At 45.5% G+C, this 19,915-nt stretch overlaps 4 protein-coding genes across 4 annotated transcripts; 1 reads left to right on the top strand and 3 right to left on the bottom strand.

Annotated features, from left to right (window-relative positions):
- Positions 1-82: 82 nt before the first annotated feature.
- Positions 83-1,982, bottom strand: LOC101757421 (reactive oxygen species modulator 1). Its single transcript, XM_004982711.4, has 3 exons — positions 1,772-1,982; positions 768-805; positions 83-397 (listed from the first exon to the last, which is right to left on the bottom strand). Exons 1-3 carry the CDS (start codon positions 1,845-1,847, stop codon positions 284-286), a joined length of 228 nt encoding a protein of 75 aa, XP_004982768.1. The 5' UTR covers positions 1,848-1,982; the 3' UTR covers positions 83-283.
- Positions 1,983-3,327: 1,345 nt separating this feature from the next.
- On the bottom strand, positions 3,328-4,814 carry LOC101757821 (NDR1/HIN1-like protein 6). Its single transcript, XM_004982712.4, has one exon. It carries the CDS (start codon positions 4,383-4,385, stop codon positions 3,561-3,563), a length of 825 nt encoding a protein of 274 aa, XP_004982769.1. The 5' UTR covers positions 4,386-4,814; the 3' UTR covers positions 3,328-3,560.
- A 4,677-nt stretch (positions 4,815-9,491) lies between these two features.
- LOC101758238 (tetratricopeptide repeat protein 1) lies at positions 9,492-12,592 on the top strand. The gene is made up of 5 exons (XM_004982713.3): positions 9,492-9,763; positions 10,641-10,820; positions 11,303-11,429; positions 11,536-11,649; positions 12,066-12,592. Exons 1-5 carry the CDS (start codon positions 9,590-9,592, stop codon positions 12,179-12,181), a joined length of 711 nt encoding a protein of 236 aa, XP_004982770.1. The 5' UTR covers positions 9,492-9,589; the 3' UTR covers positions 12,182-12,592.
- A 2,870-nt stretch (positions 12,593-15,462) lies between these two features.
- Positions 15,463-16,026, bottom strand: LOC101769756 (putative ripening-related protein 4). Its single transcript, XM_012842638.1, has one exon. It carries the CDS (start codon positions 16,024-16,026, stop codon positions 15,463-15,465), a length of 564 nt encoding a protein of 187 aa, XP_012698092.1.
- Between the last annotated feature and the right edge of the window lie 3,889 nt (positions 16,027-19,915).

Here is a 19,915-nt window from a genome sequence, read left to right as displayed (position 1 = left end):
ACGTTTGGAGCTAGTTTTGATACTTCTAGCAGGTAAAGCATTCTTAGAACATCAGACACTAGATGCGTCCAGAAATTGGTGATTCAATCGTACAGATGAACATGGATTTTATTTCCACACCAAAACTAGGACCAGCATATCAAATAACATGATGTTGTTTCCAACCCTGAGCTATTAGCTGTTAAATTGTACATAAGCATTGAACAAATGTTTTCACAGACGGTCCTCTGAGGCAGCCAGTGAAGCCCATCAACCGAGTATTTTTCAAAAAAGATGACACAAACTAGTAGGATTTTCCACAGTGAATCAAGCTGCCAGCCCCCAAGAAAAGCCCAAAAATTGCTGCGCTGCCAACAGTTGTTTGTCCAATGTATCTGATCTTTAGCAACCCAGGGATCTGTGAAACAGAACAGCATACTGATTAGCCATAGAAATAACTATAAAGTAGCATTTAGATATGCTTTATCTTGTCAGTTAAATCAACAAAAGCTACATTATGCCATGAATTTGATAAAGTAAATCTACGCTAAGGTTAATTGAATGGACTTTCAAGGCTTAATGTCAAAACATCAGTAGCGCCATGATAAGTAGCACCTATTGCGTCTTGAAAGATAGGGCAATCAATTTATTTCCTTTCTATTGTTTTGATGAATGAATATCTAATAATTCATGAAGAATGCCACAAAACCAAATATTGAAAGGGAAATCAAATAAAAGCACTACCGCAAAGCAAATTTGAGCTAAGAAAACAAATAATGTATGCATACCTTGTATCTGAATGCCTCAAAAGTTCCATAGCAAGCACCTACACAGAAAGAAGGAAAAACAAGCCAATTATTAACTCGGTACTCATATCCTATGGAAGCAGAAAGAATTAAACAATATGCCATTTATTTTCGTGATGTTAGTATCCTAGGAAGCACGTAGGCTCGAGAACTAGTTACAAGCAACTTTCTGTTAGAGCTACATCTTGAGATCAACAATTGTACAAGAGTTGATGCCTAGAAGAAGCAAAGAAGCCAATCATGTTAGCTACCAATGGTAGAAGCACTGGTTGTCTAACACACGCGGTAAAAGTAGAGCATCTTTTCTACCTTATATACAATACCCTACCCAAAAGCAATGACTATACAAGTCAGACTGCCAGAGACTAGCGTTAGCCTAATACAACAACGACCACATCCAACCCTTTTCAACCGAGGTTAGTATTCTCTGCATGGGCAAAGCACAAAACCACCAAGTGGAACTATAACTTTTCAACAGCAAATACCAATAAGTAGGCATACAAACAATCTCAAATCACTGTCATCTTTCCTTTATGAGGTCCAAATCAGCTATCAAAACCAAAATCCAAATATACAAATTGGTACATTCCACGGGCACGGAGGCATTGAAAGGCTTTTGACACTAGAAGTCAAATTGAAAATCTTACATTTTTCATCCCAACTCCTAACAACCCTTACAGACAAATTCACCAAACGCAACAACCCTTGCAGCACACGCGATTGGGCAAAGAAACTCCCAACTAGAGCATCGATCTAGTCTCCCTAGACTTGAACCAACCTATTACTTCCACCTCCCGAAGCTGCGGAGCCCCCCAAGGCCCCAACTAACAAGACAAACCACGGATCAGCAGCTATCGCGCCAAGATCCCTTAAATCTCACACTACTCCACTTCAACCAACCGCAAAACCATGGGCGAAAACTGACCAGTTCGCGCGGATTGATACAGGGCTAGGGTTTTTAAGGTTTAAGGGAGGCAGGGGGTTACCAACGGCTCCGCCGACCGCGCCGCCGATTACGGCTCCAGCGCCCACGCGCGCGAGGCAGCTATCGGTCCTCGCCATCACCTCCTCTCGGCCGCCGCCGCCGCCGCCGCTCTCGTCCACCTGCTGGCTGCCTGGTTTCCTCGCGGAATTCTTCTTTTTCTTGCGTGGAGTGCCTATCCGGGTCGCCGTTTGCAGCCTGCGTTTATGGGCCTGGTTGCGGTCGCGGCGTCTTTCGCAAGTATTTCTTCGGGTTGGCTGGCCTTCCTCGGATAGGGGTTTTTTTTTTTTAGACCTCCTCGGATAGGAGTTGGGCCGGGCTGTAGTCGGACTGTAGGAGGATCAAGCTAGATTAACCCAAAAGGTCTAATATAAGCCGTCCGATTCGCGTAACGGACGGCTTTCGATCCATCTGAAGTCGCAGGAAATTGATCCGATCTGACACTCTCCAACACGGCGTAGTAATTGAGAAGTGACCAGGAGAAGTTTTCTTGGATTAAAAGTTAAAAGGGAAGGTTAATTGTGACCCAGGAATTTGATAAAGCGCCAAATGTTTTGTTTTGAATCATGTTGGGATCTAAAACCTGCACTGTCTGTTCATGTAACAGGATCCAGAACGATTAAAACGCACTGATTAGTGATTATAGACCTGCGCAAGGTCTCTTTGCAGGCACATATCGTGGCTAGTTTATGCGGGCAGTTGTTGTTCTTGATGTCTTGTGCTGCGAACTTGGATTTGCGGCAGGTAAACTGCATGCTGACCGGTGGCTTCGACAGAAGTTCAGAGAGCGACAATGGACGGATCCATAAACATTGTACATCTGTACAATCTCGATCAATTATACGTGCTCCGGCTAATGCCTCCGGTTCTGTGGCTATGTTGGAGGTTACTCGGAGGCAGGTGAACCGTGTTAGCCCTGTTTGGTAGGCTTCTCAAATTGTTTTTCTACCAATTTTGGGTGACTACCAAAGGGGTAATATCAAAATGGCTCACCACCGAAGCTAGGGAGAAGCCGCAAAACAGCTTACACTAGAGAGGAGGAGCTAAAAAAATAGCTTCACCGGCTTCTCCTCTCTCTTCAAGTATAAAGTGATCATAAAATTACCTATATTGTCATTGAGAAGCCGTTTTACCAAACATTTTACAAAACAACTTTACTTCCACTAGAGAAACCACTCCACCAAAGAAGCTAGAGCCGAAACTGTTTTGGAAGGAGCCGAAGTTCTACCAAACGGGACCTTAGTTGACTTTGCAGCACATACAATGGCAGAAATTAACTTTACTTTCCTCACTTCACCATCGCTTTTAGGTGGAGCAGTTGAGCTTTGGTGCACTTGTAATTTGTAAATGACCATGCGTCAGGTTCAGGACCTCGCATTACCAAAGGTAGTTTGTTGCAAGTGACGCATCTGGAATTCTGGATCCTGGGCCTAACATTAGCTACTAGTACTTGTAAGTCTCTCCTCTCCTGTGGAGTAGTGGTGGAGTCATTTGGTCGTTGTCAGTTACGTTGTTCAGACTCACAGAACAGGTGGGAAATGGCGAAATTAACTCTCAAGCAAAATGTAGAAAATCTAGTCGTGCATATCATTATTCCTCTCTAACAGTAGTACGCTACAATCTGTACACAAGATGAACACGACGCTGTGGGCGGGAGTGCACTGTGCACCTGTGCAAAAACCACACGGCCAGCACTCCGCCGAAAGAATCCAATCGCAACAACTCTATCCTTCTCTCTCCCAACAGGAGATAGATCCAAAGAAATCTAGAGCGCAGCAGTAGCAGTGAACAAATCACAGCTTCAAGCTGAACTTGCAGTTGCTGGCCTTGATCTTGATGGGGCTGCTGAGGTCCATGAGCCTGTCGACGACGAGGTCGCATCGCACCCTGGACGTGACCTTCCAGAGCTTGAAGCTGCCGAGCTCGACGCGCACGGGCACGTCGGCGCGGAACACGAGCGGCACGGACCCGGCCTGCTGCGCGTCCCGCAGGCCCGACACCACCGCGCTCCCCAGCTGCACCTCCCCGGCCATGGCCAGCGCCAGCACCGTGGTGTTCCGGTGTCCCTGGTAGAAGGCCGGCAGCGCGCCCCGCGCCAGGCGGTACGACTCGTACCACACGCTCAGGCTGGACCCGCGCTCGTAGTAGATGCCGATGCGCGAGTTCGGGTTCGCCGCCGTCACGCTCACGTCGAACGCCGCCCGCGCCGTCAGCGTCGACGGGTCCACCTGGAACGCGGAGACGGCCAGGCGGTCCACCGAGTACCGCGGCGCCTTGGGCCTGAAGATAAGGTACAGCGCCCCCGCCGCCGCCGCAGCGAGGACGGCCAGCACGACCAAGGTGACTGCGGCGCAGCAGAGGAACCGGCAGCAGCAGCCCCGGCCCCGGCGCTTCTGCGGCGGCGGCAGCGGCGCCAGTGGCGCGACGCGGCGCGGCGGCGGAGGCAGCGGGCCGTGCCCGTGGCCCCGCTGCTGTTGCTGTTGATAGTGGTGGGGGTTGTTGGCGCGCGGCGCCGGGTCGCCCTTGTCGGACCGGAAGGAGCCCCCCGGCACCAGCGGCGCCGTCGGCCGGTTGCCGGACTCCAGGTCGACCGGGTGGATCCTCTGGTGATCCGCCATGGCCAAGCTCCAAACCGTCCGCCTCTTGTCCGCGGCAGAAGCAAAGGGGAAGCAAGATCACGCTAGCCCCACCTCCACTCGCCCAGCCTTTGCTTGCTGCCTGGTCTGTGCGCGCGTGCGTGTGCTCCCACCTCCGTTCCTTGCCGCAGAGACCCGCGCGGCTCTCTTTCTATATAGGAGGCGGCGAGGAGCGGCGCGGTACTAGGCGTCACGCCACTACGGGGCGAAGGCGAGGGCGAGGAGGTGGAAAGGCGGTTGACTTGCGAGGGAGAGGGGAGGCTTGTGTGTGAAGGCCGCGGGCGAGAGGGGTTTTATGTGCGCGCGCGCGTGTCGTGTCGGGGTAAGGAGACGGGAGGGGGAGGGGGAGGGGAGGCGGGGACGTGAAGTCTCCACCTGCCCCCAACGGCACCTGCGCTGCGCGTCGTCGAAAGGGTGCGCGCCGGGGCTGCGCTTTTCGCTTATTTTTCTGCAATCTCGCGGCGGGGTTGCTTGGGTTTGGAGCGCCCCCGGTTGTTGGGATGGCGCGTGGAAGAGGCCAAGAGCGAGCGGACAGCGGAGGCGGAGCAGCTGGCTGCTGCCGAGACGCGTCAGCGCGGTGCGGCGCGGCGGCCCTTTTTCAAAGAGGCCGGGGTGTGGACTGGACAGAGGGCTCGACGCTGATGCTGCAGTGCTGCACATGGGGCACACAGAAATGAGCCGTCATAGGGGAGGGGTTGAGCGAGGAGGATGTGTCGGAAGGCACACGGAAACCGGCACGCGGCGAGTCGGCAGGGCTGCCTGCTCACGCCTCACGCGCAATGCGGCGGCTTCACGCTGCCGCTCCGCGTTACGCTGTCGAAGGCTTCTGCCGTGCCGTGACAATGGTAGCTCTTAGCTGTTCCTCCGCCGGTCGGTGCTAGTTCTTTCAAGGTGACTGGTAGTCTGTTAGTGCTTACCATGTTGGAGTAGTAGTTAGTAATCTTTTTTATCTTCCGGTTGAGTGCTTAACACTATCTGTTAAGATCCTGACATACTACGCAGCCACTTATGCCTGCTATTTTTGTTTGAGAAAATTTCTTATTTGACACTGGCCTTGAAAAAATTTCCGTCTCTTAGATGACACCAAGTTTTATATTTTATTCCTTATTTGATATTTTCATCACTTTTATCACATAAGTCGAACAAAACAGCCATCAAATCACCTCAAAAATTCGTGAAACGTTTTTTGATAATAGAACAAACGAAGATGAGTCCATTTTGCTTAAAAACGCACATGTACCTTTGGCATTTTCAAATTAAAATTAACCAAATCTGACTACTTTTGAAGTATATTGGAATTTTCATGGTACCAAAATACTTTCCAAAAATTATGGAAAAACAACTAATATTCTTTACATGAGCTGTAGTCATTTATAAAATGAATTCTATCATAACTTACATAGATAATTACAAGGTTCTTTTAAATTTCCCCAAATTTACGGCTATGTAAGTTTTGCTTGGAAATAATTTAATAAGTCCCAGCATCTTAGGTGAGAAATATTAGTTATTCTCTTATAATTTTTAAAATTGTTTTGGTGCCATAAAAATTCAAATAATTTATAAAGGTAGCATAAGTTGGTGAATTTTAATTTTGAACCCATAAAAGCGTATGTGTCCAATATGAGTTCATATTCATTTGTTGTATCACTACAAAAAGTTCATAATTTTTTGTGGTGATTTGGAGATCGTTTCACCTTAATTAACTAAAACGAGTGATGGAAATGTTAAATAAGGAATGAAAGTTAGAAGTTGGTATCATATTAGGAAGGAAAAAAATTCAGGATCAAGAAAGGAATTAACTCATCTTCCAGTGTCAAATAAGGAATTTCCTTTTTTTTTACTACTATGTGTTTTGTTTAGGGGGGCAATATAGTAATACTCAATGTATCTGTATGCCACATTAGCATAATACTAGCAGAAGTGTTCGTGCAATGCTTAAATAATTATCTGCTTATTCCTGATTCATTCCTGATTCACATTTCATGGTGTTATATCATTTTTCTTCTTCTCCTTTCCCCGAAATTCTGCATAAGAAAAATTAAAGAAGTAGATAAGCTATCACAAGGAGAAAAGTTTATGGATTTCATACTAGGTGCTATCACAAGAATACGGAGGTTCTGAATGTAACTGGATGTTGTGATCCATCACTTTTTTAATTCCTGAGTTATCTGCCATATTTTCCTAAAATCTTCGCACCTAAAAATTGTAACTTTGGTGTGCATAATTGAAATTGTAATTAATTTATTATCACAATGTATGTTGATCCGAGCATCCAACAATTTTAGTATTAGAGTGCTTCATGAAATTTGTATTTAGTCCCATGCAAATCCTCTGCTCGTTCTCCGGCTATATAATCACTAAGTTAAAATTTAAATTAGTAATTCTGATTAAATTAAGGAGGTTCAGCTAGCAAGATTGTAGAGCAGGCCTTGAGGCTGTCTAGGTTGTTTTGCCATTATTTAATTTATAATGTATGCAACATCAGGTTTAAACATATATTGAAACTTCTGGTATATAGATTCAGTATGCACGCAACTCCAATTTTAACTTTCATGCATTAGCATGTTATTACAAACATATTGCCCACAAAACTTTCAACCTACAAAAAAAAGAAAAGAAACTGCAAGGCTAAATAAATGCTTACCTTTGATTAGAATTCGCCGGACCACTTCTAAATTTAAAACTTTCACTGAATGTAAATTCATCTAGCAATTACCGAACCAGCTTGAGCATACTCCAAGCTGCATAGTACCAACGAGCACTCCAGGTAGCACCAGTAATGTTAGGTGGATGCCAGGCACCGGTGATGACCTGTGGTCAGCGTCGGCAACGGGCCGCAGGGTGGAGATGTCGCACTTCGCATCTGCGCTAGGTAGAATGCTACGACAACAGCTCATGCTTTGCTGCTGCGTGGATTATATGTGAGATCACAACGGACTGCTTCCGAGAAAGCCAATGCTCGATTAGGGCGGCGCGCACGGGTGCAGCAGTGGGCGACAGCACCCGTGCACGGTGAGATCGAAGCTCCGTGTCGCGCCACCGGTGCGGCACGGTAGGGAGCTTGGGAAACAGAGGAGATGGATTGGAACTGCTGGGCCGTTTGACTGGGCCGCAACAAGAAGTCCATGCTCCTATCAGGATGGCGGTTGATTAAAAAATGTGAGATTTTTTTTTCAAATCATTAAGAACTATGACTGTTTAACTCTCAGAACAGCAGGTTGATTACGAAAAAGTTACGAAACATTTTACAAAACAACCACGATGTTCGGAATATTAAAGGTATAGATTGAGTACACGACCAACCGGGAGGTAGGATGTAACGGAGACGTCTTTCCTCCAACTGCAAGCACGGATGATCCACCCTTCGCTGAAGTGCAAGCACGTTTTCCTCGTCACACGCCACGACGTGTGGGGGTTGTGCCGCGCCGGTGCATGTCATTAAGAAAGAGACACTGATTGAGAGGAAAAAAGAAAACAGGAGAACCAAGGAAAGGAGGAGAAAGATAACATCGCATGTCTCTCGAACGGTGGTTGAGCGATGCTGATACACGCTTGACACTCGATAATACACGGCTGCGGAGTAAACAAAGCGATCGAGGAGCAGAAAAGGACGTGACCGGTGTGTTTAGTCAATCGAGTCTCGCTGAAGCTTCTCCGATCTACACAAGATCTGTATAGTAGGAGTAGCAGCTTGGTCGTTCAGTTTCAGGCTATGTTTAGTTGTTCAATTTTGGAGTACCAAAATTACTACGCCAGCACTGTAGCACACTGTAGCGTTTCGTTTGTATTTGTGAATTATTGTCCAAACATGGACTAATTAGGCTCAAAAGATTCGTCTCGCAAAGTACAACAAAACTGTGCAATTAGTTTTTAATTCGTCTACATTTAGTACTCCATACATGTACTGCAAGTTTGATGTGATGGGGAATTTTCTTTTTGCATAGTGCCAAAGTTGGGATTTGGAGGTGAACAAGGCCTCAGTTTCAATCGTGCTAGTACCGTAGTACGCGACGAGCAACTTCTTTTTTTAATCTCTAACTTTGATGGACATTTTAGCTTGTCAGGAACTAAAAGAAATGTTTAGTTGAACGGCACGGCGAACATAATCCAGACAGTCCGCTGGTCAATTGGAACCGACCGGCGATGCAAGTACGCAACCATCGATTCTAAACGTGCCGACTGGATCTGGGATTGTTGTCCAATAGTTTGGTCACTTGGGGATTATCATTTTGATTACAGTATTTGGATATCAATTGCCGTCTCTGACTGAAGAGAGAAATTAAGTAAGGCAAGCAAAGCTCTGAGCCGGCTGAAGACTGAAGACGATGCCGGTGGCAACTGCAGACAACTACGACAGAGACAGTGCTTGAATAAACAAGCCAGCAAGGCGAGGGAGGGAATGCAGACCGGAAGCGCGACAAGGACCGAAGGACGACAATGATCTCGATATATATATTTGCCTTCCGCTGTGTTAACACTTACGTAGTAAACAGCTAAATTGTTTTTTTTTGAGTACTCGTGTTCTTTTTAGGAGCCAAATCGTTCGTGGTCCCTCGATGGTTTATTGATTGATTGTATGTGAACGGCATAGAAGAATCTCCATTCAATAGGGTAATGAATGTGTCATGATCGATTCGACACTTAAATGGAAATGATTGTAGTGAAGGACACATATCAGATTAACAGTATTTTTTTAAAAAAAGAGATCAGATCGACAGCCAAGTAATCTCCATTAGTTTGCTAATGGCAATAGGTATGAATTGGCTGTCAGATAAGAATCAGATAAAATATGTACCACAATGGCTTGTATGGAATAAAAATAACTAAATGGCCGCAGAAATTCTCGAACTCGAAACTGAGATCGACCTGAACTTCACCAGAAAAATGGCAGATGAGACATTGCAAATGAAACCAGAGTCCCAGACAGTATCTGCCTGCATCACCGAGCAAAACGTGGCATGGCCGTGTCCGGACAGTATCTGGCTTTCATCTCTTGTTGGGCCTAGGATATGTGTCCCTCGTCGTGGGCCTGTGTGTTGGGTTGCTGGGCCCGGTCGAGACAACGTTATTCGACCGATCCAATCTCCACTCTCCTCCAGTCCTCCGCGACGCTCTCGTCTCCGAGTCCGAGAGCGGCGAGAGGTCCCGCGAATTCGCGATTCCAATCCTCCCATCGAGGGCAAGGCATGGTGGTGATCGAGCTGGAGCCCGAGGAGGCAACGCGCCCCTCGTCTACGGCGGCGGAGGAGCGGGAGGCAGCCCGCCCCTCGTCTCCCGCCTCGCCCGAGGAGCAGGAGGCGGAAGAGGAGGAGAAGGAGGAGGCCTTCGAGGACGCGCTCACCGACGAGCAGCTGCGGGAGGTAGCGCCCTGAATCCTTATTGATTCTCCCTCTCCGGTTGGCTGCTTGATTCGTGCTTAGAGGTGGAGCAGCGGAGTATTCCAGTAGTACATACTTTCGTCGGTTACACTAGATTCCAATTTCCCCTGTTTGCTACTATGAACCGAAAGATATTTACTATGTTTATTGTACTTAGTGTGGTTGACTAGGTGTTATCCTCATGGCTTCCATTGATCAGAAATTCAGAATTCTCTAATTTGGTAGATCCTTTTGTTGTCCTTGTGAAGAAATATCGCTGCCTTCGTTCATATATGATATTACAATAGCTGAAGTTGCTATCACGTTCATTTAGAATGCAAGTGGTTGCTATTTTTGTTTTGTGATTTGGTAGTACCATGTTCCTATAGGAGATACTGCTCAATTGTTTGGTTATAAATAAGTACGAACTTAATGCAATACAGGCAAACTATCTGCTAGAAAGTTATTCATATGCATGTGAGATATACAAATCTGATGTGGATACTGCTACATTTAAAGGACATGTTCTTGAAATTTCACTTGCTGGTCCACATTTGATACAACTGTTCCCTTTGCAAGATAATGATCAACCGGATTTTCTCTGTAACCTGTGCATAAGTTTTGTAGCAAAACTAGGTGGGAATGACTAAACAACCAGATGATGTGTTTTGGTATATATTTGGGCTGGCAGTAACTGCCGCAACATGATATAGATAAAAATTCGATACATTATCATCTTGCAACCTTTTGGAGGCTATTGCTTGGAGCTCATTATGTTGTTTGACATATTTGCTAGGTTGGGTTCAGAATTCACTCTAACATCCTTTCTGGGGAGATTTATTGCACTCTGGTAAATGAGTACTCATTCTACTTACTGTAGAAAGCTAGAAGCCAAGCAAATGATGCAAAAGCAGAAGGAAACAAGCTTTTTGGTGCTGGACAATATGAGGAAGCATTATCACAGTATGAAATGGCATTGCAAATTGTTGCTGAGTTGGAATCTGCTGAGGATATACGCTCCGCATGCCATTCAAATCGTGCTGTATGCTTCTTGAAATTGGTAAGCTATTTTTCTGATTGCACTATAACTTTGTTAGACAGAGGAAAGTATACATATTTGTGTGCCATGATTTCTCCTTACTGCTGTGTAGTTATGTGTTTTTAATGAAGCCCAGTCCTCTACTGTCACTACTGTTATCCCCTTATTGCTATGCTTCCTTTTAACTCTTTTTCATCTGCATTGTCCTTGTCCTTACATTCTTGTGTAAATTTGCTAGCAAACACTGTTTTGAATATGCTGCCTGAAGCCCTGAACTTGCTAGACTAGGGCATGTTTATCTGGTGTTTAGTAGTTGAAACCTTTGATTGTTGCTTCTAATTTTGCTAAAATGTCATGCTTGATTAGTCTAGTTTTCAAATGTATTATACTATGACCTTAGTCTCTTAGTTATTTACTCAGACCAGCACATCTATTTCATAAATTCAATTTTTGTCCATTGCAAGCAAACTCCAATAGTCGAATGCTAACTCTCGTGTTATTAGGGGAAACATGACAAAGCGATTAAAGAATGCACTAAAGCACTTGAGCTCAATCCATCATACCTGAAAGCCTTGCTCCGGAGGGCAGAAGCACATGAAAAGCTCGAACACTATGATGAAGCCATTGCTGGTTAGATGTTTTTCCTCCATAATGTGTTTGATGCGTCCATTTCACATAAAAATGCATCATTTCTGAAGTTCACTTCTGATTGCTGTCAATGTATTAATGTTGATAGATATGAAAAAGGTTATTGAACTGGATCCTTCAAATCAACAAGGCACAAGATCACTTTTCCGACTAGAGCCCCTGGCAGCTGAGAAAAGGGAAAAGATGAAGGAAGAAATGATAGGTAATATGCTGCCCTTTTTTTTCAAGTATCTCAAATAGCATTATCGGCTCTTATGATCTCGTCGTGGAAAGCTGGTAGACATCTTTTATGTAAAATGGTTTTTCTTGTGACGCTTAAGGAGTTCATGCAAACCAGTGTTGTTGTGCTATCTGCTTTCCAGAACATTCAGTGATGAAATCTTAACTTATCAGGATGCAGTATGTGCATGGATAATGCCAAAGATTTTACATTATTCATAAAAGTTACCACTGAACAAAATGGATCTAAATGTCCTCCTTTGGTTACGCCAACTTATCCATTTTATGTTGATAATCCCATGTTACTGTTGTGATAGTGATCAAGTAGCGCACATGTTTCTTTCCGTGTATCATTTTCCTTGTTCCTTGGTACTAATGGTCCCATGTTATCTGTTGCAGGAAAGCTGAAGGATCTGGGGAATTCTGTGCTGGGTCACTTCGGAATGAGTGTTGACAATTTCAAAGCTGTCAAAGATCCAAACACAGGTTCCTACTCCGTTCAATTCCAGAAGTAATAAAAGGTGAAGAAATACACGGACGAAGATGATGAGCGGCAGACTTCAGTTAATGGACTCACTGGACCCTTCATTCTATGGTTCAAGGCACTTCTGCGTTGCGCCACATACCTGGTCCATATTCACGTAGAATCCTGCAAGTTGATCAGAAGGCGGAGCATGAGTATGAGCCTCCTGGATTATTGTGTCTCGCACTATGTTGCACGTTAGAGATGATGTTGTCTCGAGTGTGAAATTGTACAGTATGTGTTCCGAACCCTGGTATTTTCCTAGTACAAAGTCCGCTTCTTCTTCTTCTTTTTTTTGAGACCTCAGTACAAAGTCGCTTTAGATGGAACCTGGAACTGGAAGTGTTCCCCTTTTGTGTTGTGAAACGGTTTCTCTCCCGTTTTTTAACCCTTATCTTTTGTAGAAATGGTCCCAACCTGACGGTTAGATATTTGCTTCATCGTACTGAACGAGCTAGTACTATCCATTCCCGTGCCCGTCCCCATCAACCATCATCAAGCTCGGCAGCGCGAGCCACCAGCTGCACCGCTGCAGCCTGCAGGCCTGCCATTCTGCCACCACCGTCGTCTTCAACCCAAGCCTCGTCATCAACACGTCCAGGGGACCGGCGGCAATCTCTGGATGATCGTGATGTAAATATTGGTTAATTCTAGCTTATAGTTACGCGCCTGATTCAGTAAGCAAATGAGAAAATTTTTCAGTTTCGTCTGAATTCTGCATCGCGTTGGCTGATGACACACAAGCGAGTGCTCCCGCGGTCCCGCCTGCCATGGGAAGCAGAGCACCACCGTGGCACTGGCATGGCACTCCCGCCTGGCGCCACGGCGGCGCCCTCCCCGAACGACGACACCGCGTTCCGCGCCAACGTGCTGTCGCTCCTCGCCGCCCTCCCATCGGTCGCCGCGCGCGCCGCTACCACGGGACTCGCCGCCACGCTGTACGCCGGGACCGGCCGCGACCGCGACTTCGCGCGCGGCGTCTGCTTCGGCCTCGGCGCCGCGCGGGCCCTCCCCAGGCGAATGCCTAGGGTGTCTGTCCGCCGCCGCCCAGGACGTCGCCGGCGGATGCCACGGCCGCCGCGCAGGCGTCTGGCACGCCGGCTGCTGTGCTTCCTCTCCTACGCGGACTCCAACGCGTCCACGCGGCCCGCGAGGACGCGTTCCGCGGCTGGTTCTACCTTCTACGACGACGGCGACGGCGACGACGCGCCCATCGCGGTGGTGGTGGTGGTCGGTTACGCCTGCTACCTGCGCGTCCCTCTGGTCGATCTCACTCCAGGCCCGCGGTGCTTAGGAATCTTCTACGCCATTGATGTGATCGCAGTGGTGCTCATGGATTATGGAAGTAGGCGGCATGCTGCTTTGCATCGACATTGCCCGTGAGTTTCATCTAACCGTCGGCATAACGCGCTGCCTGACGTTGTGTCTTTTAACTTCAGCCAGCTTCATGCGAATAGCGAATCAAGCATGTTGGAACTTGAAAGTTGACAGCAAGGAGTTGCAGACTTGCAGTGCAGTTGATCCTATCATACACATATATATTATTACCCTAGTGCAGAAAGGAATTGCCACATTGGCCAGTACCCTGAACTTGGTCAGCAGAGTAAAACCCAAGTACCCACAGCTCTCTGTGTCACTGGTTCTTCCTCAGTGAACAGTTTGCTGGTTCGATTTGTCATGTAACCATGTTATGTAAATGCGAGACTTCTCATGTTCTTCTCATGTTATGTAACCTGAAGTAGTTTGTTCATTGGTAGTTCTATCTTTACTTTAGTGAACAGCTAGTTCGCTCGATCTGTTCTGGTCTGTTGAGATTTGGACTCGGAACTTCACGGAGCGGGGGAGCAGGACTGTAGAGTAGGAAACGTGAGCTTTAGGCCGGCGGTCAGGCAGTCCCCGTAGGATGTTGGGCCCGTCCAATGTTATAGCCGAGCTGGCCCCCCATGCAACCGCATCGGCCATTTCCATCAAAGCCCAGTTACCCCTCCAGTTTCCCAATTCCAGCCCACAGAGCCCACGAACCGAGCTCGTTTACGCCTTCGCCGTTTCGGTCCCTCGTTCCCTCGCGGCCGGAGAATTGAAGCCGGAGATGCGAGACCTAACCCGCAGGCTCCCGGCGCTACCTCGCCGGATTGACGATCGGGCAGAATCGCCGCCGTTCGTCGGCTCCAGTGACCCAGTTGTGACTGCGCTTCCTTGAGTCCCCCTGTGATATAAGGCCATCGTTGCCTAATTTTCCTATTTATGCAATAAAAGTCGATAGTAGTGTTGAAGATTGCTTAGAGAGAAGAGATTGTTTCAGCCTTCAGTACCTTCCTTGAATAAACTCATGAACCCAAAAGGAAAATAAGGTATTAGATAGGGGTAGTATCTGTGCTGTGCTTACCATATTTGTTTGAATTTCTTCAAATCTTCTAGAGCTCTTTTTATTTGAAACATTCAGAGAAAATTGTTTGGGGCTTTGTGGATATGTATTCATCTGCTGACATGACCAACTAGGAGACATGCGATTGAATTCTTATTAGTTGCTACATATGAAATGAATACCTAAGCACATATAAGTATAACCAACGATTTGTACATTATTGTTTTCATATGGACAAAAGGAGAACAAATTAGGAGTTTCAGATATGAATGGGACAATGATAATTAAGACAATCGCTATCACTGCAAAATTGCCTCGGCTCATCAGCAGTTTCTTTTGTTTAACTTTCACGTTTTTTAAGAAGAGTACTAACTGAGGCACACCGAAGGTTGTTCTAGACTGTTCTTGAAGACTTGAACTAGTATATTTTACGAGATGATATAATTGTATGCTCTGGTGTCTTTGTTCAACTATTTGAGCTGTTCAGAATGCTAAAACAGATGGCTTTTCTTATAACACAAGATCATAAGCCAGGACTATATTCCACTTATGGGCTTATGAATTTACAGCAGTTGACAAGGGCCATCAGGCATAATTTTAAGAACAATCAACAATGACATATACTGTACCAAGACATGGCTTATTTAGTACTCCCTCCGTTACAAAATGTAGGTCGTTTTATCTTTTTAGGTTCATAGATATTATTATTTATTATGCATCTAGATATTGTATATGTCTAGGTGTATAATAATATCTAGATATTGTATATGTCTAGGTGTATAATAATATCTATAAACCTAGAAAAGTCAAAACGACCTACAATTTGAAACGGAAGGAGTAGCTGCCAGTACGAGCAGGCGAACTGCAATTCGTGATGACATGCTCATCAGGCATCACCATGGCCTAACTCAGACATCAGACCATGTGACCTTCAACTCTCCAATGGTTTGGTTGAGCCTGAGAGCCTTCCACACCGCTGGTGAAGCGTTCAAAACGTTGTTGCGGCATGGGGGCTCAAAGTCGTTCTCCTCCTTGCAGCCGTGAACCGAGTCACATTCATCGACGACCTTGGCCAGGACAGACCTTCCATTTGCATGGACACGGATCTTCTTGTTGCAGCGGTTCGTGCCGTCAAGTCTCAGCCAACCAGAGGACAATATGACCACCAGTTCTTTGTCTCTGTGAAAGCGCATGTCGCAACTTGTGATCCTGGTTACATGATCTGCTCCATTATCAAATCTATTGACTGTCAGGATAGCTGGTGTCTTGGCTGACACCGGAGGCGAGCATCTGAACTGCGGGTAATGCTTGCCTGCGATACAGCAGCTATCCAAACCATTCTCTCTGTTGCAGTTTCGTCCCTTGCCACGAATGACGCCACTGACATGGCAGGTTGCCGCAGAGACCTCATGAAAGGGGAAGCACATGATCTGCAAGAGGGCAAACAAAACCAGTAGTCTAGTGTCAACCATATTTCTGTTCTCTTGCTAGCTGCCTCCCAAGATTATGTGAGAGCTTGAGAGGCTTGGAACTCTTGCTGAGTGACTGAAAGTATGTAGTTTGTTTGCCTTTATATAGAGCTCTATCATCAACATGTCAGCAATTGCTATGCCTCTTGTTTAACTGGACATGTCACATGATGCCCCTTTTCTTGGTTCATCACCTCATGTTTACCTTGATCATCACACCTTTTTTTGTCTGTGCATGGCAGGTAACTACATTACCTACTGATGTCAAGTCCAATATTACTGCTGCTAGCTTTGGTATTAGTGATTCTTTTTTCAAGTAAACAATAGTTGACATAATTTGACCAATCGAATCTGATACCCTTAAACTCATGTTGTTCCAGAAGGAAAAATAAATAGAAGACATTTCTGTATGCAATTGAAAAACTGTTACAAGAAATAAAGAAATAAAAGTATGGATAGGAAAATGGAAAGCACGTCGAGTCGACAGTACTGTGGTAAAATGCTGGCCATCCCTTTTGTGTTAAGTCTGTACGCACATCATAGCAGGATCAAAGGTGTGATTTGCAAAAATAAACATTTGAAATATTTGGGATTCCAATATTTGTTTTTGAAACGAGGATTCCAATATTGTGCACTAAGGGAAGCTGAACCGGAGTGTCTTTCTTATTTGTGGATATGCATGTGAAGCTAAGATCTCCTTCTATTATAGTCTTTTCCCCAGCTCTTTCAAAGCAACTCCAAGACACTGCTAATCTTACCCTCAATACTTTTTTTAGAAAAAAGAGAGAAAAAATGAACTCCAACAATCCACCTAAACCTTCCCCAAATTTTTAGCGACGCTAAAAAACAGCCTGCCACCGTGTATATTTTAGCGTTGGCGTTCCTCCCCCAATCCTGATTCCCGCACGCCCGCGCGTCCCTTCCGATGGGCCCAATATGATGACGTGGCCTGTGTTTGAAATATTGGGGGCTATTTATTAGCGATCTGCTGTGGACTGATATGTTTTTGGGGGAAATTTTTTTTAGGAGAATCCCCAATACATAGTTTTGGGGAAGAATTTTTTAGGATACTCTTGGAGTTGCTCTCAGACTGGCCTTTGTCTCCTGGTCTTGTGCTTTCTAGAAATATGTATGTCTTGTGACTATCCATTTTTAATAGCTTCATCTATGGAACTGAATTTTCTATCCCAAGTAGCCATTCTGCTGTCAGCTCTGAGGACATGTTTCTTGTGATAAGATTAAACTTATGTTGTCATATACATTGAAGACAAAGCAGGCCAAGATGCATTACATATTTAAATGTGTACTGTCATATCTTAATCTTCCATAATTCTGTAGTGGTTGTATATAATCGCAGGATGGCATGCCCTTTTTCTGATCTGTTTAGCGTCAGTAATGTTGTTTTGATGTAGATACACATTGTTTCCACGAGTGGTATTTGGAAGCCCCAGTGAAAGAGCATTTGTCAAGTAACTACATACCTATTTTCCTCCATGAGCACAAAACTTTTATTGAAAATCAATATTTGGGAGAAGAATTGTTGAGTTGTCTCGCATCTTAGAAAGAGAGTTGATGCTCCTGACATGTCATGAATCACCGCACTAATTCATTCATTATAGGGGTAAATCTATGTTGTAACAAGGGCTTGTATATGTTAGCTGTAGTTTTTTTTTTCAGGTGGCTTTAGTTTTTTTTTACAACTGCTAAGGATAGATATTGAATAATAGATGAGTGACTGACTAGCTGTAGTTTTTTGACAAGTTTTCTAAGGATGGACATCGACTAGTGCATGAGTTACTGACTTATTTTGAAAACATAAAGTAATGGTCGTTTTTTATATGTCAAAATCATGAGATAGAATCATAGAATACCAATCATTTCGTACTAACTGCTCGAGGAACTAGATTTATTTTATTACAGTGCAATTTTTTTTGAATATGCAGAGTTGCGTATCTTTGTATTAAGAAGAAAAAAGTTTTCATACATCGCGGGCCTATCCGGGCGCACACGCACACAGGTTTAGGCATGTTTTAGCTTACATTACACCACCACAACGTCAACACAAATGTCACAGAAAGGCCAAGATCAGAAATGCTGATCTAAAACACCTGATGGCACCGGCCAGCCTATAGCAGCTAGGTGTTTTGCACCGGAGGCGCACCAAAGTTGCCCTTCTTGAATGATCTCGTGCAGCAGCTGTGAGGCATCTTTTGGTGGTGATCTTGCAAACACTCTTTCATTGCATTCCTTCCATATTTTCCATGAAACAAGCATAAACGCCGAGTCGAAGCCTTTCCTTTGCCATGAATGAACACCGCTTCTCTTGTTGAGCCACCAGTCTAACAGTCGGAATAAATTTGCCGGGATGGCGTTGTGCAGGTTTAGTATTTCACTGACTTGATGCCACATTTGCATAGAGAATGAGCACCTCTTACAGGCCACAATGCGCATGTTCCTGCAATCCTCGCCTCTGCCTCCTGGAAGCTGTCCAGAGCCGATTCTTGATAGCTAACCACATGAATAGTTTCACTTTCGATGGTGCTCGAGCCTTCCAAATTGGTTCTGCTGTGGTGAACTTGACGGAGGTGCTATAGAAGAACTTGCATACAAATTTAGCGGAGTAAGAACCAGAGATATCCCATTTCCAGATCACCGAATCTTCCACCCCGGGCGTTAACTGAACCTGCTATAACTAATGCCATAAGGCGACGTATTCAGTTAACGCAGTAACTGTTAGGCGTCCGACAATATCATGAATCCATTGTTTTTGGTGCATCCCCTGCGCTACTATCCGTCGATTCTTGTCCGTCGATTCTTGATTCGTGGCCTGATCAAGTTGCACAATTCCGGTGCCAAGGTACACGCGAGGCCTGGCCCATCTAGTTATCGACCCAAAACAACGCTAAGTTGGCATCCCCTACTTGTACTTGAATCGAAGCTTGGAACAGTTTTCTTAGATCATTATCCTATTCAAATTCGAGCTGCATATGTTTCCATGGGCGACCCGGATCCATTTTCTTCAACCATAGCCACCTCATTCTCAAGGCTAGCGATGCAATGCGCAAGTCGGGGATGCCCAGCCCTCCATAAGTGAACGGTCTGCAGACATATGGCCAGGCCACCACCATGTGCTGTAGGCTTGCCGGCCCAGAGGAAGCCCCGACGCCTCTTGTCGATTTCCTGCAATGCCCATTCTTGAAGTTTTAGAGAGATGAAGGTATGGACTGTGATCGAGCTCATTACCGCCTTCATTGTAGTAAGCCTTCTGACTTTATTCATTAAAGGTGCCTTCCAAGCGGGCATGCTTGCTGAAACCTTGTCAATCAAAGGTTGAAAGTGTATTTTCTTCAATTTGGTGACCGATAGAGGCAACCCCAGATAAAGAATGGGGAATTCTGAGATGGGGATCAACAGAATAGGCTGAATTCTATCGACATGTTCCTGTGAACATGAGATGGGGGCTATCAAGCTCTTGCCCAGGTTAGTATGAAGTCCAGACGCTCGTCCAAAGAACCTGAGCACCTCCTGAATAGTGGTGACATCCTGAACACTTGGTGTTGCGAAGAGAATCACATCGTCAGCATAGATAGAACATTGGTAATGTATGGCATTGTTAGCTGGTAGGGCAAGGACGCCATCCTGGGCAGCTTTCTTCAGTAGCCGGTTCAGGACTTCCATGGTGAGAATAAAGAGCATTGGTGATAGTGGGTCACCCTGCCTCAAACCTCTAGCATTGTGAATTATGGGTCCTGGTCTTCCATTGAGCTGTACCCTTGTTGAGGCTGATGAGATAAGGACTGATATCCAATTCCTCCACTTAAACCCAAATCTCATGGATTCTAACACTTGCAGCAAGAAGGGCCAGCTTACTGTGTCGAATGCCTTTGAAATA

Source organism: Setaria italica, chromosome IX (genome assembly GCF_000263155.2).
Source record: "Setaria italica strain Yugu1 chromosome IX, Setaria_italica_v2.0, whole genome shotgun sequence".
Lineage (NCBI taxonomy): Eukaryota > Viridiplantae > Streptophyta > Magnoliopsida > Poales > Poaceae > Setaria > Setaria italica.
Note: the sequence above shows the minus strand (reverse complement) of the source record. Positions and strands in the feature narration are given on the sequence as shown.

What these genes read in the sequence shown, in the direction of transcription:
- LOC101757821 (XM_004982712.4), bottom strand. Translation starts at nt 4,385, where the DNA reads ATGGCGGATCACCAGAGGATCCACCCGGTCGACCTGGAGTCCGGCAAC.
- LOC101758238 (XM_004982713.3), top strand. Translation starts at nt 9,590, where the DNA reads ATGGTGGTGATCGAGCTGGAGCCCGAGGAGGCAACGCGCCCCTCGTCT. An exon ending in CTGTATGCTTCTTGAAATTG is followed by an intron (nt 10,821 to 11,302) that starts GTAAGCTATTTT and finishes TCGTGTTATTAG; the next exon opens with GGGAAACATGACAAAGCGAT. An exon ending in GATGAAGGAAGAAATGATAG is followed by an intron (nt 11,650 to 12,065) that starts GTAATATGCTGC and finishes TATCTGTTGCAG; the next exon opens with GAAAGCTGAAGGATCTGGGG.
- LOC101769756 (XM_012842638.1), bottom strand. Translation starts at nt 16,026, where the DNA reads ATGGTTGACACTAGACTACTGGTTTTGTTTGCCCTCTTGCAGATCATG.
- LOC101757421 (XM_004982711.4), bottom strand. Translation starts at nt 1,847, where the DNA reads ATGGCGAGGACCGATAGCTGCCTCGCGCGCGTGGGCGCTGGAGCCGTA. An exon ending in CGCGGTCGGCGGAGCCGTTG is followed by an intron (nt 806 to 1,771) that starts GTAACCCCCTGC and finishes CTTTCTGTGTAG; the next exon opens with GTGCTTGCTATGGAACTTTT. An exon ending in TTGAGGCATTCAGATACAAG is followed by an intron (nt 398 to 767) that starts GTATGCATACAT and finishes TCTGTTTCACAG; the next exon opens with ATCCCTGGGTTGCTAAAGAT.